This window comes from Bos mutus, chromosome 4 (assembly GCF_027580195.1).
Source record: "Bos mutus isolate GX-2022 chromosome 4, NWIPB_WYAK_1.1, whole genome shotgun sequence".
Classification (NCBI taxonomy): Eukaryota; Metazoa; Chordata; class Mammalia; order Artiodactyla; family Bovidae; genus Bos; species Bos mutus.
This window is the reverse complement of record NC_091620.1, coordinates 77,329,794-77,356,014: the sequence shown is the minus strand read 5'-3', so window position 1 is coordinate 77,356,014 and position 26,221 is coordinate 77,329,794. Positions and strand designations below refer to the sequence as shown.

General features: G+C 38.6%; 1 protein-coding gene and 1 long non-coding RNA gene across 9 annotated transcripts in view; one reads left to right on the top strand and one right to left on the bottom strand.

The window, feature by feature from the left end:
- Window positions 1-1,601: 1,601 nt before the first annotated feature.
- LOC138987637 (uncharacterized) lies at window positions 1,602-20,783 on the bottom strand. 3 transcript variants are annotated; one of them, XR_011464026.1, is made up of 5 exons: window positions 19,964-20,783; window positions 12,867-13,037; window positions 4,790-4,843; window positions 1,867-1,941; window positions 1,602-1,771 (listed from the first exon to the last, which is right to left on the bottom strand). It is a non-coding gene; the product is annotated as an uncharacterized lncRNA (long non-coding RNA). The 3 variants fall into 3 exon arrangements; XR_011464027.1 differs by lacking the exon at window positions 1,867-1,941; XR_011464025.1 differs by lacking the exons at window positions 1,867-1,941; window positions 4,790-4,843; window positions 12,867-13,037.
- Window positions 20,784-20,927: 144 nt separating this feature from the next.
- MAGI2 (membrane associated guanylate kinase, WW and PDZ domain containing 2) overlaps window positions 20,928-26,221 on the top strand; it is a 1,472,905-nt gene continuing 1,467,611 nt past the window's right edge. For 3 of the 6 annotated variants that reach the window (XM_070369681.1, XM_070369676.1, XM_070369674.1), the window contains exon 1: window positions 20,928-21,758. In XM_070369681.1, the coding sequence (XP_070225782.1) occupies window positions 21,458-21,758 (301 nt within the window). In that variant the 5' untranslated portion in view covers window positions 20,928-21,457. The remainder of the gene's footprint in view (window positions 21,759-26,221) is intronic. The other 3 variants (XM_070369679.1, XM_070369678.1, XM_070369675.1) reach the window with 1 other exon arrangement.

Below are 26,221 nucleotides of genomic sequence, written 5' to 3'. Positions count from 1 at the left end.
CATATCTAGCCTCTCATATTCTCACCCTGCTTATTTAACTTATATGCAGAGTACATCATGTGAAATGCCAAGCTGGATCAATCACAAGCTGGAATCAAGATTGCCAGGAGAAATATCAACAACCTCAGATATGCAGATGATACCACTCTAATAGTAGGAAGTGGAGAGGAACTAAACAGTCTCTTGATAAGGATGAAAATAGCAGAGTGGCTTTAAACTTAACATTAAAAAAACTAAGACCATGGCAACCAGTCCCATCACTTCATGGCAAATAGATGAGTAAAAGTGCAAACAGTGACATATTTATTTTCTTGGGCTCCAAAATCACTGTGGACAGTGACTGCAGCCATGTAAAGATGCCTGCTCCTTGGAAGGAAAGCTATGACAAATCTAGACAGATTATTCAAAAGCAGAAGCATCACTTTGCAACAAAAGTCCATATAGTCAAAGCTATGGATTTTTCAGTGGTCATGTACAGATGTGAGAGTTGGACCATAAAGAAGTCTGAGTGTTGAAGAATTGATGCTTTCGAATCATGGTGCTAGAGAAGACTCTTGAGAGTCCCTTACACCGTAAGGAGATCAAACGAGTCAATCCTAAAGGAAATCAACCCTGAATATTCATTGGGAGGACGGATGCTGAAGCTGAAGCTCTAATAATTTGGCCACTGAACAGCAGACTTATTGGAAAAGACACTGATGCTAGGAAAGATTGAAGGCAAAAGGAGAAGGGGGTGACATAGGATGAAGATGGTTAGATGGCATCCTCAACTCAGTGGAATGAATTTGACATAGTAAAGGAGATAGTAAAGGACAAGGAATCCTGGCATGTTGAAGTCCATGGGGTCACAAAGAATCAGGCACAGCTTTTCAACTGAACAACAAGAAAAAATCCTCTCATATACTTACTATGTTTTTAATTCCAATTTTGTGTGTGTGTGATGAGATCATTTATAAAATATACTTCTAGAAAATTCCACCCAGGTTCCTTCCTCCTTCCTCTCTGCCCACCAACTTTCCCAATATAACCCCACCCCAGTACCATTAAATTCATATTGTTTCTCTGGGAACTCCAGGTTGGTGAATGTGTGGAGGTGCAGATAGAATGGTATGCTCAGAGAGGGGATGGAAGCTCTGTACCCTTTCCCCATCTCTTGCCTTAAGCATCTTTTTCATGGTAACCTAGTAATTTAACTAGTTTACTGAGTGCTGTGGATTGCTCTTGCAAATTAATAAAATCCAAGGAATTTACAATTTATAGCCTCTTGGTAGAAGTACAGGTGATGATCTGTCTGCCCCACCCACACACCCACACAATCATACGCACACTGAGAAAGTAACAGGATTCATTGTCATTATTCACAAAATTATTTGAATGGTCAAATGTATTTAATAGTTTGATAACTAAAAGATTGTGAAAGATCAATTTCAAAATCACATTGAATTTTAAAAAATCTATTTTTTCCTGAGATTTAATTGTGTAATGTATCTTTGGGTCCCTCAGATTAATCCTTTAAAATGGACATTATTACTCATTTTAATGGACATTATCTGAATTGTGATGTATTCTGTTGCATGAGAAAAGAAGCCCATTTCTGTAGCTTAACTTTGTAATAGCATTTTATTTTTCCTCACATATCAACAAGTATTAGTGATGGGAATTTGGCCCCTTCTATCATTTTTTTCCATCATGCACACAGGGAAGTTCTTATCTTCATGCTTGTCCAAACATGGAGGTAAGGTGGCTGCTCCCTCTTTAGCTGTGCTGTAGACTGGAAAGAAAGGGACAAAAAGAATGTCTGTATTAGAAAAACAAAAATATTCCCAGAAATCTCTAGTAGAAAGATATTTATACCTCATCACCTACACTTTTGGTACATTGCCACAGTTGGATGCAATAGATTCTTAAAAGGTGAACATTTCATCTGGGAACATTGCCAACCTGAACAAAAGTAAGAAGAAAGTGAGGACAGCCCTTAAGTGGGAAACTAACATTGTCTAAAAGTCATTGAATTCAGAATGTTGTATAATCACAACAGTATTTTTAAGCAGCATAAATTTTTAGAGTAATACTAAATTTCAATAACTATTCACTTTTGCTATATTTGATGGTTTTAATGAAATAATATAATGTTTTTTATACTTTACTGTCTACATTATACTAATGAGAATAAGGTCATTATAGGCTATAATAGTTTTTGCATACTGGAATATTCTTTTTTTAATATACTTTACTTAAATGGTGGCTTCAGGGTCCATGTTATAAACAGTATCAAACTCCTATGGACAATATCTAAAATCTAAATAACATCTAAATCCAAATCCAAATTCTAAGGATTTTTCTGAGTTAATTACCAATATGTTTCATATAACAATTTTAATGCCTACATACTGGTAGCAGAATATGAAGTCCAAAATGGATTCTTTAAGCTAAATGCTGAACATTTAAACTGTTTGTATTGTGTGGGGGTTTTTTTTGGCCTTAATATCTAAAATTCAATATTTGATAATTATGACTTTTAAAGTGTTAAAATTGTTACCTCTTAAGGAACATTTTTCTACACTTATAAAAATGTTTCTTAATTATATCTTCTCTCCCACTAAATGTAAATCTTATACTTGCTGCATTCTTCTTTAGTATCTTTAATGTTGATAATCAAGATGAACAGACTTTTCAGTGGCATTTAGGCGGTGGCTGGAGGAGAAGACAGTCAAGATAGGATATTTGTCCTAATATTCTGTCTAAGTAATACTCAAAACTGAACATAGTACATTTTTCTAAATGCAAATCTAATACTAATTCATATCTAATGTAATATATATTACGGATTTACATCTCATTTCAAGTCTTCTGTGAATTCAATTAGAATTAATTCTGTCTCATCTTACACATTTTACTGAATATATCTTTTCAAATCTAATCTTGATCCTTTAATTTGGGATGATTTGTGTTTTATAAACAGTCACATCCAGGTATGATATAGAGTGTCAGATATATCACATGACATGTGAGGTTCAGATAAAATACCATTTCTCCAATTATAAAGGAAAACATGTATAATCTTACATATGAAGACTTTATACTTATTTGCTTATAGTTAAAGCTATAAAGCATACAGGAAGAAAGAATATATAAAAATACAATTGAGAGAATAACCAAACAAGAATTTTTAAAATATGAGATAATTAAGTAATTTTGTTTTCTCTCAAAATGTTCCTGGAAGTATGCTCTATAACGTAATTCTTCTCCTCCCCTGGATAAAATTTTGGTTGGTTTCCCCACAGCTCTCTTAACTAAAAAAAATAAAAATCCACCTGATACTTTAATCATTTTCAGCTTAGAGACTGGTAAGTACAGCTAGAGTAATAATAAAGATTCCAAACTTCATTCAAAATTAAAGCTTCTGCACTCACCTAATCAGCCATGCAACAGAAGACAGCCCTGTAGTATACAGTATACAGTATGACTTGGATAGATACTCCTTTATTTTCCCAACTTGTCTTCTTCCCCTTCTCAAATGCTAATTAGCACTGTTTCTGACCAAACTGGATTTTTGGATGGTGGAGAGAGGAGATGTGAGTGCACAGTATGCTTGTACTTTGGTGAGCTGCCATCATGGATTGCTCTCTGGTTTGCTCTCTGGTTTGGCAGGTGTCACGGCTGACTCTTGGTCTTTCTCCCTTGCAGGGTGTTTCATTTCCTTGTAGGGAGGGTTCTTCAGACCATGTATTCCTCTCTGCGTTCAAGTAGGCATCTCTCAACTGCATTTCACTGTGATTTACGTTATCAGCAGGCCATCTTTTCACAGACTCTCTCTGTTGGGATCCTAGGGTCTTTTGGCATCCTTTTTTGGATAAAATCCATTTACGATGACTATGGGCCAGCTTTTAGCCACATATGTTTGGTTCAAACCTTCTCTATGTCCTTTGTTAATTTTCAATTATATTTTAAGTTATTTTTCAAAAACAAGCTCTCTGTGATATTGTCATGATTGATATTTTTCAGATGTATACATATATGTTTTAATTAACAGCACTGAAATTAAGTTCAAAGCATAACTGAGTCACAGTTATTTTTGCAATCAGGAATACAGAATATTAAAAAAAAGATTATGTGTGGTGAACTCACTTAGTGATTATTAAAAACAATGAGGATGGCTAAGATAGGAAAATATCCTTATTTTACAGACAAAAAAAGAATCAGTTTAATAAAACTGTCATTGGCCAGGTGTAGTGTGATTTGTGTGATGTACTTCATGTGAAGGTTTATGTGATGCATGGGGTTGAGAGTAAACATATGTGGGTTTGAGTCTTATTTCTATAATGCATTTAATTACAAGTTACAAGAAGCTGATCAAGGTTAATAAAGCAGGTAGTCTAAGTTTCTTCCTCTATAAAATAGGTATAATAATAGTTCTAGCAATTATATTGTTTGGTAAACATATGGTATATACCATGCAGTAACTTCTTAACAATAGTTAATTCTGTCTTCCAACATTTTCGGTTTTTAAAAAAAATTACAGCTGTAGTTTCTTCAGGTATTTATTTTATCTTTTATGATTTCCAAAGTCAAAAATAACATGTGCATTATATGAACATACACATATACATGTACACATATTTTTACAGGTTTTCAGGTCATTAGTAAATTACTATAATGCAATAGTTAGCAAGTGTTTATTAAAATGAGAATCTTTGTCTCCTTATACTATACAAAACAAACTTTAAACTATCAGATTATACTTAATTTTTCTAGAAAAGCAAATAAATAAGTAATGGTAAGCTGTTACCTTTAACAATTTAATCTTTGGAATCAGTAATTAAGTAGAGAAGTCTGGTTTTCACTGTAATAGGAGAAACAGGCTATTAAAGAAAAGTCTTCCATGACAGGCTGGGAGAAAACTCTGTAAGAATCTGGATACACAGTCCATGATTTTATAATGTAAATTGTGATTATTTAGATGCTTATAACTTTTCATCATCTTCTTTAACGAGTTATTCCTATTGGTAGCCAAATAATCATCAAGCTATTGCTAAGTGGGATGGTTACTACTGCATCTATAGCTACTGTGGTTATCCAAAGAGAGGACACTACTATTGTTTCCATATAGATAGTGCCATTACTTCCTTGTTTGTTTATACCCCTCATAAATATACATTCATTACAAGATTCTGAATGTAACAAATGCTCAATATCTTTTCTCCATGTTGTTAAAACATGTTGGGAAGTATTAGCACAAGCTTTGGTATTGTTTTATTATTGATATTATAATATTACTGATACTATTTTTCTATTCCAACACAGATCCAGAACAACACTGCAAGAGTATACCATATAAAATCTAGATCACAGTTCTAGATAATGTTTCCCACCAACAACTAAGATTCTAAGATGTGTGGTGTTTCACTATTAATGAAATCTGTTTGGGTGTACTTTGTTCAAGATCAATATTACTACTTTCTAAGCCCATTCCCTTGGATTGCAAAGAACAAACCAGTCAATCCTAAAGGAAATCAATCCTGAATAGTCATTGGAGGGACTGATGCTGAGGCTGCAGCTCCAATACTTTGGCCACCTGAAGCTCCAATACTTTGGCTCAATAGAAAAGACCCCGATGCTGGGAAAGATTGAAAGTAGGAGGAGAAGGAGACAAGAGAGTACGAGATGGTTGGATGGCATCACTGACTCAATGGACATGAGTTTGAGCGAACTCCGGGAGATGGTGAAGGAAAGGGAAGCCTGGTATGCTGCAGTCCATGGGGCCACAAAGAGTTGGACACGATTGAGCTACTGAACAACAATGAAGCCCATCCTACATAGATTACAAATATTTTCCCTTCAAAAATGTTACTATTTTGTTCATAGTAAAATGGCAATTTGAGTTATCTTTTCTTGTATATTTAACATATTTCACATATATATATTTGAAATATTTCTATATACAATTCCTAGGTCTCTCTACTGAAAGAGCTTAGAAAAAATGCTCTACCAGTAGCAATAAATAAGACAAATCTCATATCTTGGTTTCTAAATATCATTTTCCACTAAAAACATACCAGAGTTAATTGTGGGGAAAGGAAGATTTCTGAGCTGGGGAAGAAGACAAGATAAATTTGGAACACTTTGTTATATTAGCAAACAGGGAAACATTCAAATTATCTGGGGGACACATCAAAAGGATAAGGGCTCCATCTTAAAGGAACTCCAACAGGTCATATCTGAAAGTATTTGAGCTATTAGTCTTCTAATCCATTAGATTAAATAAGAATCTAAGAGTTTATATTGACACAAACTTTAAAAACAATTAAATAAAGGCACTGATATTAAAGGCTTAGACTTCTATTCATTAGCTTAGTTCATTCAGTAAATGTCTATCAGGAGACTGTACCACAACTTCAAGAAGAACCTGCAGGTGAAAAATCTCTCCATGACTATGGATAAAGCATAGAACAAATGCCAACTACTTAGACACTATTTCCTTAAGATAGTGGGCAAGTACCAATATATTGGAAACTTTTGGGGGAAAAAAGTTCCAAATATGTACTTCCAATTCTGCATGGTTATTTTAAAGCCATTTTTCTGTCATCTCTTAAAGTAGAATGCCCCTAAAGTATGTCATCTCTTAAAGTAGTTGTTCCCTGACAAAGGTCTGTATTCTCCTTCCTCTCTTATTACATCTGTTATAATTTCCCCATAGCAGCTCCTCATCCAGCTATTCCACTTCTACCAGCCTCTTAGGAATTGAAAAAGTCCTCACTTTACAAATTAAGAACAGTGAGTTCTTGTTAAAAAAAAATGTAATGAGTGTCTCAAACATAACTCTATCACCCTAACTTCAAAAGAAGAACAGACTACATAAAATATACTATTAAATCATGATTTTCATCAAGGAGTACCTGGTTCTTAATGCTAACATATTTAAAAGGCTGAAAATCTACTAAAGTATGCTAAATGGAAAAATTAAAAATGTTTCAAAAAGTACTCAATCTTTTCATAATATTTCCATGAGCATAGTTTGCTTTAAATATGAAGGATAACATTTAACATTTTACTGTTTTGAAATGACATAATGATATAAGTTCTAGTAGTTATAGAATATAGCTATAGTGTAGACTAGTTATGGTTATTAACTAAAATAAATATGTTCTGAAGAAACTGTTCTGAAGGTAAATGTTACATTAGTTAAATCACAACAAAAAGACATTCCATTCATTCACTCACTGAACAATGGTTTGTATAATCTACTATATACTACTAGTACTATGCACTATGTAGTACTACTACTATGATGGATCATAGGTCCCAAGGAATGAAAAATGTCTCTATCATAAAGACACTAACTAGTGATAAAACGAGACACACACATTAGTTAATTGCAAAGCAGTGACTCAAGTGCATAAGTTAATGGTAGCACGAAAACTGAGCAATTCTTTGCACAGTGGGCAGGAGAGTTAGAGACTGCCTCAAAGAGGGAATGCTTGCAGTAACTTTTAAGAGATGAGTTACCAGTTTATTAGGTAATAACAAATGAATGAGAAGCTATTAAAAGAAACAGCTATTAAAGTCACAGAGGAATAGACTAGCCTGGAACATGGTGAGAAGAGGTGAGAGAAGAATTAAACCCAAAGCATAAAAGGCCTTAGAGACTAACCTAAGTGGTAGCATAATGGAAGGTATAAAATAATGACAGTAGAAATTACTTAGTCTCTGACCTGTCCAGTCCCTTGCCAACTCAGTACCTAGTACCCTTTTACCCTGTCTGAAAAATCCTTCCCCCAGATTTTTACACAACTGTATGTTCATTCAACTCTTGGCTTAAAAGTCACCTGTCAATACCACAAACTGAAATGAATTCGTGCCATCCTACCATACCCACTTATTAGTCTTCTTTCTCCATTGTTTTTAAATCAATAGAGAATAGAAACACAGAGTAAATATAAAGTTTATAACTTTATGTAACATACTCATATCCCCTTCATTTCTCTTTATTCTTGTAAATTAGACTGAAAAAATTGTAGAAATTGCTAAGCAACGTTTGGTGTAGTACAGACGAGGGATTTGTGAGTTAGCAATCTTCCCTTTATTCTGTAGTGAGTATATTTTGTTCACTAGTAGCCAATTGAGTATGACTAAAGCAGAAGAAACCTTTTCAGAGATAGATACATTTTATTATCTCAAAAGGATAAATCGGTAATGCAAAATTATCAGGCAAAATGACAAAAACATAGTGAAGAATTTTGGAGAGAGCAGAAAAAATGTTTCTAGCCCTTTGTATCATACCTCATATGCAAATGTCCTATCCTCGAGGAGACCTACTTTTGTCTCCAGAGAAAATGGTTAGGAAGTAAATCTCCATTAGTACTGGGAAAACTTAGATTTTTAAAATTTAGCATCCTGCTCAATTGGGAGCTTTAGGGAATGTTTATACATAAACTGACATCCTTTAAAGTAGTCTGGGGGCTTAAACAGAAAAAAAATGTAGTATGTTTGTTCTTGTGGTCTGTAAAATATTTGAGTGAATCCTTGAACTACTGCAGACCCATAATCAAACAGACCAAGTGCATAGGACCCCTTACTTCTTCAACTGTGATTTAGAAAAACTCCAAAACACCTATTGTTACTAAATTAAGGCAATAGTTCCTTTATCTCCATATAGTGGAAAATAGAAAATTTTAAATATAGCCTAAAGTAGAAAGCATAATTGCATTACATTAAAAATATGTTCTCAAAATTTCGTAATTTTATTAAAGTGGCAAATTATTTAATTAAGACTCAAAACTAGGTGGAGTAGAAGGACATGTGCTCATCTTCTGCGAAAAAACCAAAATCACAATTAGCTGCTGAACAACCAGCAGAATATTGGATCCCACCAAAGAAAGATACCCCACATAGAAGGGCAAAGGAGAAGCTCCAACAAGACGGTAGGAGGGGTGCAATCTTGTTTAAAATCAGATCTCATACCCACCAGAGATGCTCGGAGGGTGCAAACAAAACCTCGTGTGCACCAGAACCCAGGGAAAGTCTCCACAAGAGACTGAGTGAGACCTCCTTTGAGTGTTTGAATGTCTCCTGCCGAGGCATGGGTCAGCACTGGCCTGCCACGGGAACAGGGGTTCTGGCTGCAGCAGACCTGGGAGGTGCAGAGTGTGGCCTAAGTCCTCTTGGAGGAGGTAGCCATTAGCTCCACCATAGAGCCGCTGAGCAGACGACCCACAAACTGGAGAAAAATTATACCAAAGAAATTCTCGCACTATTGCAAAAGCCCCCAACAGATTTCCCAACCTGTGGATCTGCAAAGGGACTGAGAACCCCCAGGGAATTTTACTTTGGAGGCTAGTGGGATTCGATTACAGAACTGCCACAGGATTGGGAAAACAGATTCTTGAAGAGAATAAACAAAACCTTGTGTGCACCAGGACCCAGGAGAAAGGACCAGTGACCCCACAAGAGACAGATTTGCCTGTGAGTGTCCAGGAGTCTCCAGCAGAGGTGCGGGTCGACAGTGGCCTGCCGTGGGGTCAGGGACACTGATTACAACAATCTTGGGGGCGGTGGCAGCATGCTAGTTTAAGTCTTTGTGAAGGAGGTTGCCATTACTGCCATTACCCTACCACAGTTTGGCCTTAGGCCCCACCCTTCAGCAGAAAACTGGATTAAAGATTTACTGAGCATGGCCTTGCCCACAGAGCAAGACCCAGTTTTCCCCACAGCCAGTCCCTCCTATCAGGAAGCTTCCATAAGCCTCTTATCCTTATCTATCAGAGGGCAGACAGAATGAAAACCATTTAAATCTAGAAGTGAAGTGAAGTCGCTCAGTCATGTCTGACTCTTTGCGACCCCATGGACTGTAGCCTACCAGGTTCCACCGTCCGTGGGATTTTCCAGGCAAGAGTACTGGAGTGGATTGCCATTTCCTTCTCTAGGAGATCTTCCCGACCCAGGGATTGAACCCAGGTCTCCCGCATTGTAGGCAGATGCTTCACCATCTGAGCCAGACCATATATAATTCATAACTGACCAATATTACAACCAATATTAACTGGATATAAAATATTAGTAGTTGTCCTTAAATAACATGGGCTAAAATTTATCACACTTTAATGTAAAATTTTGAATGCTATCCTATATTTTATTCAGAGGTCATTTTTATTTATATTGTGTACTGTAATTTAAATATATTAAACATATTAAATTTGCATTGTAAATTTACAGTATACAATTGTAGTAGTGGGTCCTCAAGTTTTGAACACCTTAGGGTCAGTGAATTATTCAAGAAATTATTTAAAAGATATTTTGAAAAAGGATCAGGAAAAAGGATTAGGAGTGATCCTAAAAAATTAATATGAAGCAACAATGGGAGGAGTTGGTCAGAAGAGTATATAAAATAGTAAGAGCGCTCATGAGAAGGCCAATTATGTATAGTCCTGATTAAGTCAGATATGGAGAATGTGTTAAAACAGGATTTGCAGACTGAAGCATTACTTGAAGATATTAAACAGAATGATGGAAGCCTGGTCTTTGAGTATTCATTGCTGATCTATGAAAAGTAGCAATGGCATTAGTGCTTACTGATTAAGCTAATATGAATCTAGAGTGAAAAGTCATGCTTTATAAAGAAAAATGCACCTTATTTGATTTGCCTTGCTCTTCATCTGTGCTAGCTTCATGTTTGACATTTTTCTCTTGACCTCCTAATGTATGTGGTCTATAGTTTGTGGAGTTGATCTTTTCTTTTTTGAAAAATCATGATAGCTTTGCTTTTCACCCATCTTTCACTAATTCCCAGAATGTCCACTTTTCTTCAGAGATTGCAGAAAACAGCCTGCTATATCTCCTGATTTTTTTATTGCCCTAGGACCTAACTGAAAGAAGTTGGAAGATTAAAATACTCTAAAGCAAATAAATGATTTCCAATTACTTTTGATTCATCTTAAACTAAAATTTTCTCTTAATGAAACTTACTTTTTTTTTCACATTTAAAAAGTATTCTCTTTGAGAGATATAATGGGAGATAAATTTCTCAAAACTTTAACATCTTCCCAGATGGCAAACATCTTATTGTCTTGATTTTTAAAATACATTCTTAAATTCTAGGCTAACTTTACTAGTGTCAGTTGACTCTGTGCTTAATAGATGTTTTCATAGTCATATTGTAGTTAGGTATCTCCTTTTTTCCTATAATGTATATTCCTTCACTCCAGTGACTGTGAGGAATATGAACATGTCATGTTCTCAAGTTATAGACTATAAGTGAGGCTAAGATATGCCTAAAAATTTATAATACAAGAGAAAGAAATGTGATGAAAAGCATCAGGTAGCATTTCATAGGAGTTCAGTACATAAGATTACTTTCAGCTGATTACATATAAATAAATAAAAACTTTTATAAGAGGTTTATTTAAGCTGGAGTTTTAAAGAATCCCCTAACCAAGTAAATGGTTGGGCATCAATGAATCTATAGATTAGATGAAATGATATGTACATATATGGAATATATATGTACATGTGATGGGGGAGAAGGGTGGGATAAGATCACAAGTATTCATCATATTCTGAAAGACATTTTGGACACTCAGTATGGTTAAAAGCAAACTACACCATACAGAATACTGTCTGGTGAGGTTTGCAAAATTATTATAATTAGTATGATTACAATTACATTTGCTTTGCCTCCAAATGTTCATCTGCATTTTAGCTTCTCAATAATCTGTCTGAGGAAGCATGATGCACCTCTCTTTGAATTTTTGAAGTATGTTTTTCCAAAGCCTAGAAAACACATCTGACTGTTCCTTATTATTTCAAGATAGAATATGTTCACTTTATTTCCATAACTTTCTTTATACCTACAAGATTTTCCACTACTGACAAAAATTAAGCCCATGATATTATTCTGCTTTTTTTTGCTTTTATTACTTCATTGAAATGGAAACTATTGTCACTCTATAGCAATAACAAAATGATTAAAAAAATAGTAACAGAGAGGCTTAGAATATGGGTAGTAGTGCATGCATACTAAGTCGCTTCAGTCATATCCAACTCTTTGTGACCCTATGAATTGTAGCCTGCTCCTCTGTCCAGGGGATTCTCCAGGCAAGAATACTGGAGTGGACTGCCATGCCTGCCTCTGGGGATCTTTCCCAACTCCAAGGATTGAATGCTTGTCAGGTATCCCCTGCAATGGCATCGGGTTCTTTGCCACTAGCGCTACCTGGAAAGCCCATGGGCAGTAGACATCATGTTAAAAATGCATGCAGCATATTTTAAATTTTTTAAAACTTATGATGGGAATTGATTAGAAAGTGAAGGCTTATACTAAGGAGATACATAGAGAAAAATAATAAATTAAGATGTGTGTTTGGAAAACAGGAAGAATAATAATGGGAAAAACAGAAGCACTTATAAATGTAAGAGATAAATAGTATTTTATAAATAAGTGTTTTCTATAAGGATAGAGTGCATCAAAAAATGGTAAGATGATGTTAAAAGATTTAGAATCACAAAGTAGAAAGTGGCAGCAATCGAACTACTCACTTAAAAAAGGAGGGCATCAAATATAACAACTTGATGGCATGAAATCCAAGTACCTTAATTTTTGAACTGTTTAAAAAAATCTAGTAAGGAAGGCCTGAAAGTATAAAAGGTATAAGAATATCTTTTTGAGCTTAGTAGGAAGTAAATTGATCATAAAAGATTGACAGGCACCATGTAAGTAAAAAAGCAAAACAATAAAAAAGAAACATAAATTCAGATATTGACATTCAAGAAGTATGCTTGCATAGGAAGGAATACATTTCTAAATCCAGTATTATTCTGTCATATATTGTGCATATGTTAAATAAGGTAACAAAAGCATCAAAAGTTCTTACCTTATTATTTACATAAAATACTGCAATGACTTTAAAGTCACAGAACAAATTATTTCCATGCCTTCTTTTCTTGAGCTGGTCAAATTTCACTCCATGCATTCTGAACTTTGTAGTTAAGATGGAGCAATGATTTAAACAATCTTGCAGTTCTCTTTCCTCACTTTGTGTAACCTGCATGGTCCATGAATTTCACATAAAGAGGTGCTTTACAAAGACCAAAGTCATTTCATTCAGAACTTTCTAGCAGCTAAAATGATCTAATACTCATATATTTAAGTAGTCAAATTTTGCCTGTCCCCAGATCTTTCACACAGGGCCAGGTGTCTGGTTGATAGTCCTGACTGAAACTAATTTCCTGAGATCTGGAGATATTGGACCATATATTCGCTCCCAGTACTAATATATGCTGGACCATATATTCCCAGTACTAAGACCAAAACTAAAAATAGTAAGAAGGTTCTATGAAACATATAAGCATAAGCTTATAACATATAAGCATAACCAATGGCATTAATTCTAGACTAAAATGAAACAATTCTGCCCTTCTATGAAAAATTGATGGGAATCTAAATGTTACAATCGTCAAAACATTTGAGGTTTTCAGGTAGAGAGAATTAGCACTATAATGTGATTTGACAAGATAGCAAATAAAAAATAAGCAGTTCCATACATATTTGGAGAAGTCTAGGGCTCTAAACCTTCCCCTCACTAACTTCCTGAGGTCTGATTTCTCAACATTAGATCCTCACCTTAGAACACAGTCTTCTTCAAAGATCATTCCTCTCCTCTCTGCTTAGTAAAAAATATTACAAATCTGAGTTCAGTGTTTTCCTCTTCTCATGTTTTGCACTCTGCTAAATTAAGCCAAAGATTCAAGGTTTCAAATTATCCCCCCTCACATCTATCTCTATAGACCAAACTCTGTGGGAGTTGGCCTATAATCCAGTCACTGAACATAAGTTGTGCATATGTATGGAGTCACTGGACTGGGCCCAGAAAACACAGAAGATCCTCCTGAAACATCATTTAGGCAAAGTTTGAGGGAAAAGTCATATTTCACATAGGTATAAATATGATCCTACCACAGAGTATAACCTAAGTAAGATCCATAGGACTTTTAAATGAAAACTGGAGACTTCAAATAAGATTACTTTTGGTTGTGGATGGGTGAGCATATCATTATTGTGTTATTCAGATAGAACATTCTAAGAAGCTCTGCACTATGCCAAATAAATCTTCCTTATAAATACGGACTTCTATTTTTGTATGAATATTGTAACAGGGAGTGAAAAAGGTTTAATAATAGGAATGGCTATGGACAAACTATGTAGCAGGTCAAGAGGTCAAACTTATCCTCCACCACCACCACCACCAGTATTACTTTTCAGACCCTGTTCCAAGCTCTTGAAGAATCTGGCTTCTTTTCTTAACCTCAGCCTCAGGGCTAAGTATATTCTGTCATTTCTTCATCAGTATATGCTCTTTCACATTCCATTTTCTTAAGATGTTAATATGAACGTAAAGAGGTAATTTTTTAACACTAAACATTAAAATTCACATTACGGCAGTGGTTAGATAATGAATTTTATACACTATCACTTTGGATGTATTCATCATTAGCTGGAGTTCTACTGAATGTTTATTTACATTGTGCCAGAGAATGTGCAAAATGATGAGTGGAAAGACGAACTAAAAATAAAAGTCCACCTATTCTTGCTGTGGATGACAGACTTGAAAATAAGTGAGTTAGAAGTTATGTTTCCACAAAGGAAACATGAGGCATAAAGAAGAGTTTGAGTTGTGTTAGTAGGAAAAAAAAGAAGTCAGAAAAGGCTTCTCAGAGAAAAGGGCCTTAGAGGTATGTCTTAGAGGGTGAGCAAGTACAAGCCCCATAAATAGAGAGAGAGGGTTATATCTCAGGCAAAGTATCAGGAAACAGCATAGGAGTCAAGGAAACAGAAGTTCATGATGGATGAAACAAAGGGTTGTAAGGGGAAGGGGAGACCTAGACCCGACCCTTTAGTAGGACACCCAGGTCAGCTGCCTCTGGCCCCCAGTACTGTGGAGGACAGACACAAGGCAATGTACCTCACTGCCCTGATGAAAATATTACTGAAATTCTATTTTAAAATGTCTGTTTTTAATGATATTCCAAGGGACCTAGAACAGTGCTATATAGGGCTTTCTTTTGTTGGTGTTTGTTTTGGAGGATCCAAATTAGCGGGGTGTCCCGGGTTCCAATTCCAGAAGGATATGGCAAGACACGATTGCAGAGTTAGGAAGCAACAGAGGAGGAACAAGCTGAAATAAGGAGTTTATCTTGACTGTGTATTTAATGGGCAGCATTAGTGAATTTTAAGCAGAGGAAAAAGGAAGTTTCAGAAAGTTCTCTCAGCTAATGCAATCAGAGGTTTTCAAGGTAAAGGCAGGGAGAGGAAACTAATCACCATAATACAGGGTAGTTATGTTGATCCCTGAACTAAGTTAGAAACAGTGAGGATATGAATATGTAGTATACTACTGCAGTAGACAGATTGATGGCCCCCTAAAAGATATCTAGATTCTGCTCCCTAAAACCTGTGAATATGTTACATTATATGGCAAAGGGAGAGGAGGTTTACAAGTGAACTAAGGCTTATAATCAGCTGACTTCAAACTAGGGAGATTATCTTGGGTTACCTGGGTGCCTGGTATAATCAAAAGAGTGCTGAAACGTATTTGGTTGGCCAAAAATTTCCCTTAGCTTTTTCTAGATGTTATGGAAAAACTCGAATGAACTTTTTGGACAATCCAATAAAAGAAGAGTCAGTAAGCAGAAGAGTCAATGTCATAGTGATAGGATATAAGTAGGATTTAACAGATTGTTGTTGGCACTGAAGTTAGAGGAAGGGAGCCACATACCAAGGAGGTCAGACACCCTGCAGGAGTGGGAAAATGCAAGGAATAGGATTCTCTAGAGATCCAGAAGAAACAGCCCCTCCAATATCTTAATTTTAACCCCATGAGAACCATTTTGGACTTCTGACCTCCACATCTATAGATAATAAATCTGTATTGTTTTGAATCCACCAATTCTGTGGAAATTTGTTACAGAACCAACAGGAAAAATACAAATACCCAACTCAGCCTTGGCATGAAGAAAACCCCTGACTGAAAATGACATTGAACATTTACAGTTTCTTCTAAAATGTAGTCATATCTTCGTCAGAGCTCTGGTCAGGCAGAGCTGTATAAAGGTCTCACCCTTTATAAAGGTTTTCCTAAGTGAGATATACCATACTGTCTTACTGTCAATGGTTCTTTATCTTTTCTTCTCATACACTTAAAGATCTCTTAATACATAAATATAATTTTTATATCTGTTGATCAATCAATTGTTGAACTTTGTGTCCACCTCTGTCCAGACAGTCAAATTTAAAAATACTCAGTATTTCGGACTTTAAATGTAATAAAGCATTGGAAGTAGGAGTTTTAGAGTTACACAGACGTGGATCATTCACAAATTCACCCCTTATTGGTAGTGAGACTTTTGGCAATTTAAAATACTAGAGACTCAGTTTCCCCATCTTAAAAAAGGAATTGCAATCTTAGGCCAGGATCCCCGGAAACACGCTCTGAGACAAGGATTGTAGGCAAGTGTTTCATTAAGAAAACACTTTCAGGAAAAACACATAAATCAGAGAGTAAGCAAGATAGGCAAGTGATTTCAGGCAAAATCCTAGCATCAGCATGATCCTGCAGGGAAGCCATGGGGTGTAAATTACACTTCAGATTTTCTTATTACTAGAGACTTTTTTACTGTGTAGGGAAGACCTTGGCAAGCGGTGTCCTAGGAGGGAAGTGAACTCCCAAGTGGTTCTCTCTGGCTCTCTGTGCCTGAAGGCAAAATGAGTCTAGTAGCTTTAGGGAAGTCTTCCAAAGGAAGTCTCAGGGGCTGACTCTGAGAAGTAAAAGAACATAGAAGTTGGGGTAAGGCAGATCCAATCAAAGGGATTCTAAAGAATCAGGACTAGGTCTGCTGCAAGCATCCATCTCATAGAACTATTTTAAGGTTTGAAAACACTCATGCTTTTTTTTCTTTAACTTTTAAGATTCCTAAACTATTTTTTCTTTTGGAGTAGCATGAAGCATCTACTGCTATGTTCTGTACATAGAGTGCTCAGCAACAAATAATTATTTCTTGACAGAGGCATTCATCCCAGAAAGGGTAAAGGAGACAAAGGAGAAATAAACCAAATCTGAAGGATATCAGAACAGAAAGTAACCAAATTAGCCTGAATCTACATTTCAAAATGGTCATAATTTCATTTTCATTCATATTTTTAAGAGACCTGAAAACCTGAGCAACTTAAAGACTCAGCTGGTTGCTTTCATCTCTGAAAAGCTAGGCAAAGCAAACCAATCAACAAACAATATATGTATTTGATAATAAATCTTACATGAAATGCTGTCCCTTCTACAACCAGGAAACAATGTACCAATCTCCCAGAATGCATGTAATTAAATTTTCTTTTCTTAAAATATCTCCTTCTTTGCTATTCTGTTTCTATACTGAGAACTAAAACCTTTAATTGTGATAGTATGTTACAGTTTTAAAGAACATTCACATTTAAGTGCATTTAAAGAGGAGAAGGCCACTGCAACCCACTCCAGTACCCTTGCCTGGAAAATCCCATGGATGGAGGAGCCTGGTAGGCTGCAGTCCATGGGGTCGGGAAGAGTGGATATGACTGAGCGACTTCACTTTCACTTTCATGCATTGGAGAAGGCAATGGCAACCCACTCCAGTGTTCTTGCCTGGAGAATCCCAGGGACTGCGGAGCCTGGTGGGCTACCATCTATGGGGTTGCACAAAGTCGGACACAACTGAAGTGACTTAGCAGCAGACAGCATCCAATTTTACATGATGGTCATACAACCCTGTCACATATTTTCACCCCCTTTTTACAAATGAGGGAACATGCTCTGACAGGGTAAGTGACCTAGTTAAGGTTGCACAGCTAATGGCAAGACCCCAACTTCTAATTTTCAAGAAAGTGTATTACTTAGAGGTCTACATGATTTTACACCTTGTATCAGTCAAGGTCCAGTCAGGAGACAGAAATCACACCAAAATTAGAATATGGAAAATTTAATATGAAGAATTATTAACTACTAATTCTTCTTTTAAGAGAGAAGAAGCTATCATTAAAGAATAAAGGAATAGTGGATTAAGGGAGCAGCCACTACTTCCAGAGTTGTGGGAGAGTACTCATGGATGAATAGCTTAGAAGAAGCATCCCCATCTTTTCTCTCTATCCTACAAAGCTTGAGAGATAGTCCTCATCAGAGATAATGTGGCTGTGGCCCATTTTATATTCAAGCAATTGGTTGAGGTGCCACAAACTGGGCTGGTGAGAAAACCAGCTAGGGGACCAGTGAAACGTCCTAGGAAGCCATCAACTGGGTTGCTGGTGAGGCTTGCTAGGAAGCCACACACTAGGGATTGGGCCCAAATTACTGGGGGGCGTGCAATACTGGTTTTTAGGACACTGCTAGCCAGAAAGCCACTCACTGACCACCACACCACAGGAGCAAGAAGAAAAGCACTGGAAACAAGAAAAGAGACCCTTTTATAAACAGTGTTCCTCCAACATCTTCTATTGACAAGTGCTAACACTGAACCAACTGAAAACAAATGTTTACAGGTTACAGCTCTAATATCACAATTCAGGGCAAAGAAGATGAATTAGGAGCTGTGAAACACTAAATTAGCTGGCACACACCTCAGTGACTCTCTTGGGTCCTCAATAGTAAAATGCTTTTATATCAAATTCCTACTCCATTTGTTTTCTTTTTCCCGAAATGCCTCTACAATAAAATGCAGATCCAACCTCTAGGACATTATATACTGACTACTGGTATGATATATAGTAACTTCACAGGAAGAGTGTACAACACAGTGACTGAGACCATGTCTTGAGTCAAAACACTTAAGTCGGAATATTAGCTTCACCACTGACTAAATCTGCAGCCTTGCAAAAATTAATCTCTGTATGCCTCAGTTTCCCTATCTATTAAAGGGGATAATAATAGTACAGACTTTATTAAGATGCCAGGAGAAATAAATTAATATATGTAAAGCCTGTAGAACAACTCGTGATAAATGTTAAAAATAAATGACAAAAGAACTTCATAAGTGTTAGTATTAGCCATACATGTTTGTTAGTAAATGGACCATTTACAAGCTAATATGCACGGGTAATACTAACATTTACAATGTTTGTGTTTAAAAATTCATCCTGTATTCTGTTTTCATTATCAATTTCCATTTAGTATTGGGTCTAATAACGCTAAAACCCAACTTTGTTGGATGAAACTGGTACAAAATGCCTTGCTCACACCTGGACATTATGAGCACTGTCCTGGCACTGTCCCTGGCTCACTAAATAATCATCAATCAAACCCAACTTATCCAGGACTCCTTTTCTCAAATGAAAAAAAAAAAAAAAAAAAGACACGGTTAAATCATCTCTTTAAAGATTTATTGGGTTCTGACTGCTTTTGATCCCCCATATCCCCAAACAATGAGTTACACTAGAGAAGCAAAAAGGAGGAAATTATCATTTTAAGTGCCTACTCATCTATGTCAGGCAAGCACTTTGCATACATTGCCTGGTTTCATCTTTATCACAGTTCTGTCACATTAATACTTTCAATCCTATTTAACAAATAAGGAAACTAAGGCACGGAAAGGTCAACAATTTACTCAAGATCACACTCTTGCTAAGTAGCAGAGCCTGAATTCAAACCTGGTCTTTCTGTTTGGGTCGACTAAGCATTTTTAACTGTTCCGCTTGCCTCCCACACTGTCTTCTCAGACAGCTAGAATCCTACCCGCTCAATGCTTTTCATGCTTTGCTGTAAAGAGACGAGTGGGTGTGCAACTTTCTTTTCTTTTTTTTTTTTTTTTAAGTATCATTTGAAAGTAAAGCAAATGGAACTCATTTACCAGTTACAGGAATTTTAAAAACACTCCTAACATCTCACACAAAACTAGCCTTTGAGTAAAACATTAGCGGCCCTCCTGCATCCTGGCGCCACGGACGTCACCTCACCTCACGGCTGCAAACTTGCTGAAGGTAAAGAAGCCTGGTGGCGGACCAGCGAGCTGAGTTTCAGCCCCGGTTCTGTCGCTCTGGTCGCCCTCCGAACCTTCTTCTCCTTCAGTGTAGCAGGAGGTGGTTTCCTCAGGGCAGCTTAGGGTTTCCCCTCGTCCCAGCCTGGCTCTGAGGGCGCGCGCGACGAGGGCGTGCCCCGCGGTCTCGCCGCAGATCCCGCGTGAAACTGCCCAGTTCTCTGAGGAGGCTGCTCACCGCCGCTGCCCCGACCCCACTGCTTCCCGCTTCTTCCAACTTGGAAAAGTGAAGCCCCTGCCCCGCAGTGCCTGGAACGCCTTTCACCAGACAACCCTCCGCTAAGTTCCCTTCTGCACCCGAGGTACGGGCGCTGACAGGAAAACCAGCCTGCAGTTCTAACTTTACTCTCCTCTGAGAGGAATTCTGAGAACTCTGAGACGGGTCTGACTGAAACGTGGGAGACAAAACCTGTCTAATTAGTGAACTCCGACGCCTCCACCTGGATCGCAGCGCCCAGGCCTCCTGGGCGAGGGCACGGCACAGCTCTGCCGTTTCTCATGCCGGGATCCGACGCCCGGAGGCTCGCGGCGCCACCAGCCACAGCGTCCGGCACTGAGTCAGGGCATCCTCCCAGCGCAGCAGCCTAGCGCTGCGTTCGGCCGCCGGGAGGCTGAAGAAAGGTCCGAGCTGGGCTCGCAGCCCTTCCTGCCGGCCTCCCCACTCCGGGCCTCGGCTCCCCTCCTCTCCCGCTCCCGCCTCCTCTCGTAGGCTGCCAGGCGGACCCAGCCTGCCTCTCTCTCAGCCTTCACTACCGGGTCAAGCTGCGGGGGGGGGTGTGAGCGGAGACAGCAGTAAGCGGCTCCCCACCCGGCGCGCGCGCGCCCCTCCTCCCCTCTCTAGTCCGCTCCCTCCTCATCGGCGCTAAGCCTCCTCCCCTGCTGCCAGTACAGTATAACTCGGACGCGCGCGCTAGCGCGCGAGCGCGCGCGGACCCTGCCACTGCCACTGCAGCTACCATGGATATCAGCTAACAACACACACTCAGGCGCGCGCGCGCTCCCACTCGCACCACGCAGGAGTGGCCCCCGGCATCCCTACTCTCCTTCCCCACCCCCACTCCACCCGCTCACCAGCTCGGCTACTGCTCGCTCAGGCTGTCGCTGCCGCCGCCGCCGCCGCCACCACCACCACAGCTCTCCTCTGCTGCGGGGCCACAGCCTTGAGTGTCATTCAAGGGACAGCACAACCTCACCCAAGCTCTCCTACCTCTGCCCAGCCGTCCCTGTCATCCTCCCCCTTCCTCGACCACACTCCATCCAAAGAAGAGGGAAAGCACCGAACAGAGAGGGGAGGAAGGCAAAGTCTGCTCTTCTCACCTCTTGGCCCCCTGGCTCCTCCAGCCTCATTCTCTCAGCACCAACTCCCTTACCCCAAAGGAATCCCTCAGGAGCTGAGGCGACTCACCCCACTGCCATGTCCAAAAGCTTGAAAAAGAAAAGCCACTGGACTAGCAAAGTCCATGAGAGTGTCATTGGCAGGAACCCAGAGGGTCAGCTGGGTTTTGAACTGAAGGGGGGCGCCGAGAATGGACAGTTCCCCTACCTGGGAGAGGTGAAGCCAGGCAAGGTGGCCTATGAGAGCGGAAGCAAGTTGGTGTCAGAGGAACTGCTGTTGGAAGTGAACGAGACCCCCGTGGCGGGGCTCACCATCAGGGACGTGCTGGCCGTGATCAAACACTGCAAGGACCCCCTCCGGCTCAAGTGTGTCAAGCAAGGTAAGCGCAGCGGCTGGCTCGGTGCTTTACCAGGAGGCTGGACCGCTCCAGGCGCCGGGGCATCATGGAAGGGTGGGCTCGCGTGTGGAAGGGGGTGTGTTGCGCGACAGTGGAGTGAGGTCGAGCGAGAACCCGCAGAGCAAGTGAGCTTTGCCGGGGCTCAGAATGGGGGGCTCAGTGGGAGGGAGGGGCGGGTTGCGGTGCAGCGTGCAACTTTGTTTGCGCAGTTACCCCCTCCCGTTTGGTAGGTGTTCGGCCTTGTCTGACCTCGGCGGTGCCGACGAGCTCCCAGGGCTATTGAATGTGCGTCAGCTGCATGGCCCGCAATGGATGAAGAGCTTTTAGGGAAGGAAAGAAGGCAGAAACGAAGAAGGGGGCAGGAAAGAGAGGAAGGAGCAACTTGAGGGTGCAGCGGCATCACCAGCAGGGCGGGGAGGAGTAGAGGGTGACGGGGCAAACGGAGACCGGCGCCCTCCGTTTCGGTAGCTGTACTGAAGACACCTTGAGGATCCCTGAGCCACTAATTAACAAAGAAGGGAAGGGACAGGTTGCTTCGGGCGCTTTGACGGGTCTGCCTTAACTTTTTCCCTGCCTCGCTCCTCTGTCCCCCTCCCCCGCCCATGGTCGTGTCATGTGGGCACCGCGCGTCACGTGCGCACTGACTAACTCGGGAGCTCACCCCGAGCCGGCCCGCGGGAGGCGGCTTGCGAGGCAGGCGCGGCGCTAGCTGCGGGTTCTAGAGTTGGAGGTCGGAGGATTGACGTGGTTACCGGAATGTTCTTTACTATGGGGTTGTCTTCATGAGTGGAAGTTCTCTGTGGTCGGACTCCCCTCTGGCTTCGGATTTGGGCAGAGGGGGGCGGGGGGCGTGTTTCTAAGGAGGAACTGGGTGAAAAAGCCTTCTGGTTTCGACTGAGGATCCGGTCAGCTCCAACCTGGTTTAGATGAGCCTCCGCTGAAGGCTGTGATGGGATCTTGCAGAATTCTCGCAACTGTCTTTGCCTGAAGGAAAATGCTGGTCCTGAAGTAGGGAAGAGAGATAAAAGTTTCTTGGAAAGAGGACAACTTTAGCTGGAATAAAATAGTGTATCTTCATTTTCCACAAGGGATTGCATACATTTTGTAGCTCACATTCACAGTCCTGTGTGACATGTACGTATATGTGTCACAAATCGAAAGATTCGTTGTTGGTGACACATTGTTCGGATTCAAAGATGGAATTGAGCATGTCATTGCCTGCATTTTGAACAACCACTTATTCTCACTGCATGCTCTACTATCAAGAAACACTCTTGGGGAGGTATGAAACACTCTTAGGGAGATATTCTTGTCTATAAACCAGTTTTAAAAGTCAGTGAAAAATGAAACCTCAGGCAAAATTTCTTAAATGTAAATTGCCATACAAAAGAGTTTTAGTTGGGGATTCTTGAGTGTTAGTGACTGATGACTTGAGATAGGTTAATGTGAACATTGACTTCTTTAACTACAGAGTTAAATATGGTATGAACCTGAAGAATGTGTTTGGTAGGAAGGCAAATAGAGTATCTTACTGTTTTCCAAGATGACATACCAGAGGTTCGAATATAGGCATTAATGTTAGCATATTTGATGTCATGATACTATTTTATAGTAATGGGTATAAATGTGAAGTTCTGGTTTTGAATCCAGAAGTCTATGTCACAATTAATGACCATAGTTTTGTTGACAAGGTTGGTATTTGTAGTGGAAAATGGCTGCCAACTTTAAGATATTGTTATTAATAAATTGGACTAATGATTGTAGCCTAATGAGTGAAGTGTTTATCCTACTGTAGTTTGTAATTATGACCACATTTTAATGTACTCATTCTGAGCACACTATTTTGAGATGGACCTTCACAGGCTGTTGCTTCAGCAGCTAGGAAAGAAAGAAAGGGAGATTTTGGGGGTATTGTCAATCTATTCTATAAAATCCAGTGGAAAGACTTTTACTTGGAAAAATGAAGGCATGAAAGCTATCATTAAGTACTATCCTGTGATTATGCTTTAGGGCAAAAATAAGACAAATCTGTGGAAATTTTTAAAGGATGAAGCATTTTACTTATATTCAGATGATTTTAACAGAGCTTTAAAAAAATTTGTGAACTATACTGTGAACTCATTAGCTCCCATAATTGTGATTGTTTATAGAGGCCAGTGACTGCATGCCATGGATTCCTATGTAAGATGGGTACCTGGACTAGATCTCATGTAAACCCTTCCATGAATTGATCCAAGACAGTCTCAGATATTCAACGTCTATGTTAAGTTTTATTTAGAAGATTATAGTTTTTAGAACTCATGGAGTATAGACATATAATGTGATATATTTGGGGTTCTCTGGTAGCTCAATTGGTAAAGAACCCACCTGCAATGCAGGAGACCCTTCAATTCCTGGGTGGGGAAGATCCACTGGAGAAGGGGTAGGCTACCCACTCCAGTATCCTTGGGCTTCCCTGGTGGCTCAACTGGTAAGGAATCCGCCTGCAATGCGGGAGACCTGGGTTTGATCCCTGAGTTGGGAAGATCTCCTGGAGAAGGAAAAGGCTACCCACTCCAGTATTTTGGCCTGGAGAATTCCATGGACTGTATAGTCTGTGGGGTCGCAAAGAGTCAAGTATGACTGAATGTGATATATTTAGAGAAAATTTCTTTTCATTCTGTACTAACCTTTAGTTCTGGACTTCACTGGGTCATTGATGATTGATGCTTATAATGATATTCACAGAACCCCCACAGGAACCTGATTCACCTTCTGAATCTCTATTGACCAAGAAACAAAAATAATTGCTTCTTTTAGCTTTTGTGGAAAATATAGTCCTCTTTTATATTCTTCCATGTGTGGTGATTCATATGCTATTCCCACGACGAAATATTTCTTTCCCTTGTCAAATAATAGATAGGTTTACTTTATCAATGTAAGTAAAGTGAAATTTTCAGAACTTTAGATATAGTGTCATGTGTCTTGGGTTTCATTACCGATTTCACGGGCGGGAAAAATACATAGAAATTCTTGGCTCTGTAGTTTTATTTCTGGAGATCCAATAAACTAGCATAATTGAAAAACTTAAACATGGTTTGTTTAGCAGTTGTTATTTAAAATATTAATAGCTGATTTTTGAATATTCAACACTGCATATTATATAGAAACTACATACATAATCAGGTAAACTAAGGCAGATTTTGCAAAGAAAAGGAGAAATTTACATAACAAGAGTGTTTATTAAAAAGTGCACCATATAAAATTGCATTTTTTAATCAATTTTTATTTACATGTTTGGCCAGTTTTCCTTTACAGTTGTTTTAAGATGAAATTATCATAATTTTAAAAGAAGGTAAACTACCAGAATTTTAAGATGCAATAAACAAATAGATGTAATTTTTCTACAAAAATTTAAATGTTTTTTAAGCCATTTTTGAAAACCATTTAAATTTAAGATATTCCTTTTTAAATTTAAACTGCTTTTAATTCACACAGTGATGAGTCATATATGAAAAATACCATTTATTTTCATATCCTATTATTTTTATAAATTATGGCTTTTTAGATTATAATAATACATTTTTATCACCAAAACATTTAATTCTAAACTAGTTGTTCTTTTCTGTGATCTCATTAATGCAGTGGATGCAGTTGAAGGAAGTTTCTTGAGTGATTTTGAGATCTGTACTGAAGTGCTAAAGGTTTTTCTTTTTTTTCTTTTAAAATTTGCACTAATGTTCACTGCAGGCAATTATATAGACCTTTGTGTCCTATATTCCTTGCTACTGCATCTAAAACCACATGGGGACCTGCATAGCCTGAACTTATTTTCCCCTTTAGGATCTCACAATGGAAAATAAAAGGCAAAAAGTTTTCTAAATTTTCCTATGTAGAAGAAGGGCCAAATAAAGCCTTTGAAATTCAGTTCTAGAGAAGATGTACATTGCTCTCTCTCCTATTGCTCCTTTCAGAGACACCTTCAAAGGAAAGTAGATCCACAATTATTAAGAGTCATGCTTCTTTTTGACTGACTTCAAGCTAGTATCATAGAGTTAAACCTCTGTGCTTCCTTTATTTGAAAAGCTGAAAACAAATTGTGTCAAAATTTCTCCAAGATTCATTTTCCTCCATAGAAAACTAAGTATGTGAATTTATTGAATTATTTAAGCAATTTGATCAGTTAATTATTTTAGGATAAAGTATCTTTAAATTTTAGGACAAGGTGAATGAGTTATCTTTGGGCATAATTTATGGGGATACTACTATAGTTTTCAATATATTTTTTAATGTACAAAATTTAGATAGTATGATGTTGAACGTTAAATATGACTGTGTGCTTTTTTGTCATGTTTGATTACTTTTGAGGTGAAACACCTTTTCTACTCTTAAGGGCTTCCCAGGTGGTGCTAGTGGTAAAGAATCCGCCTGCTAATGCAGGAGACAAGAGAGACTCAGAGACTCCC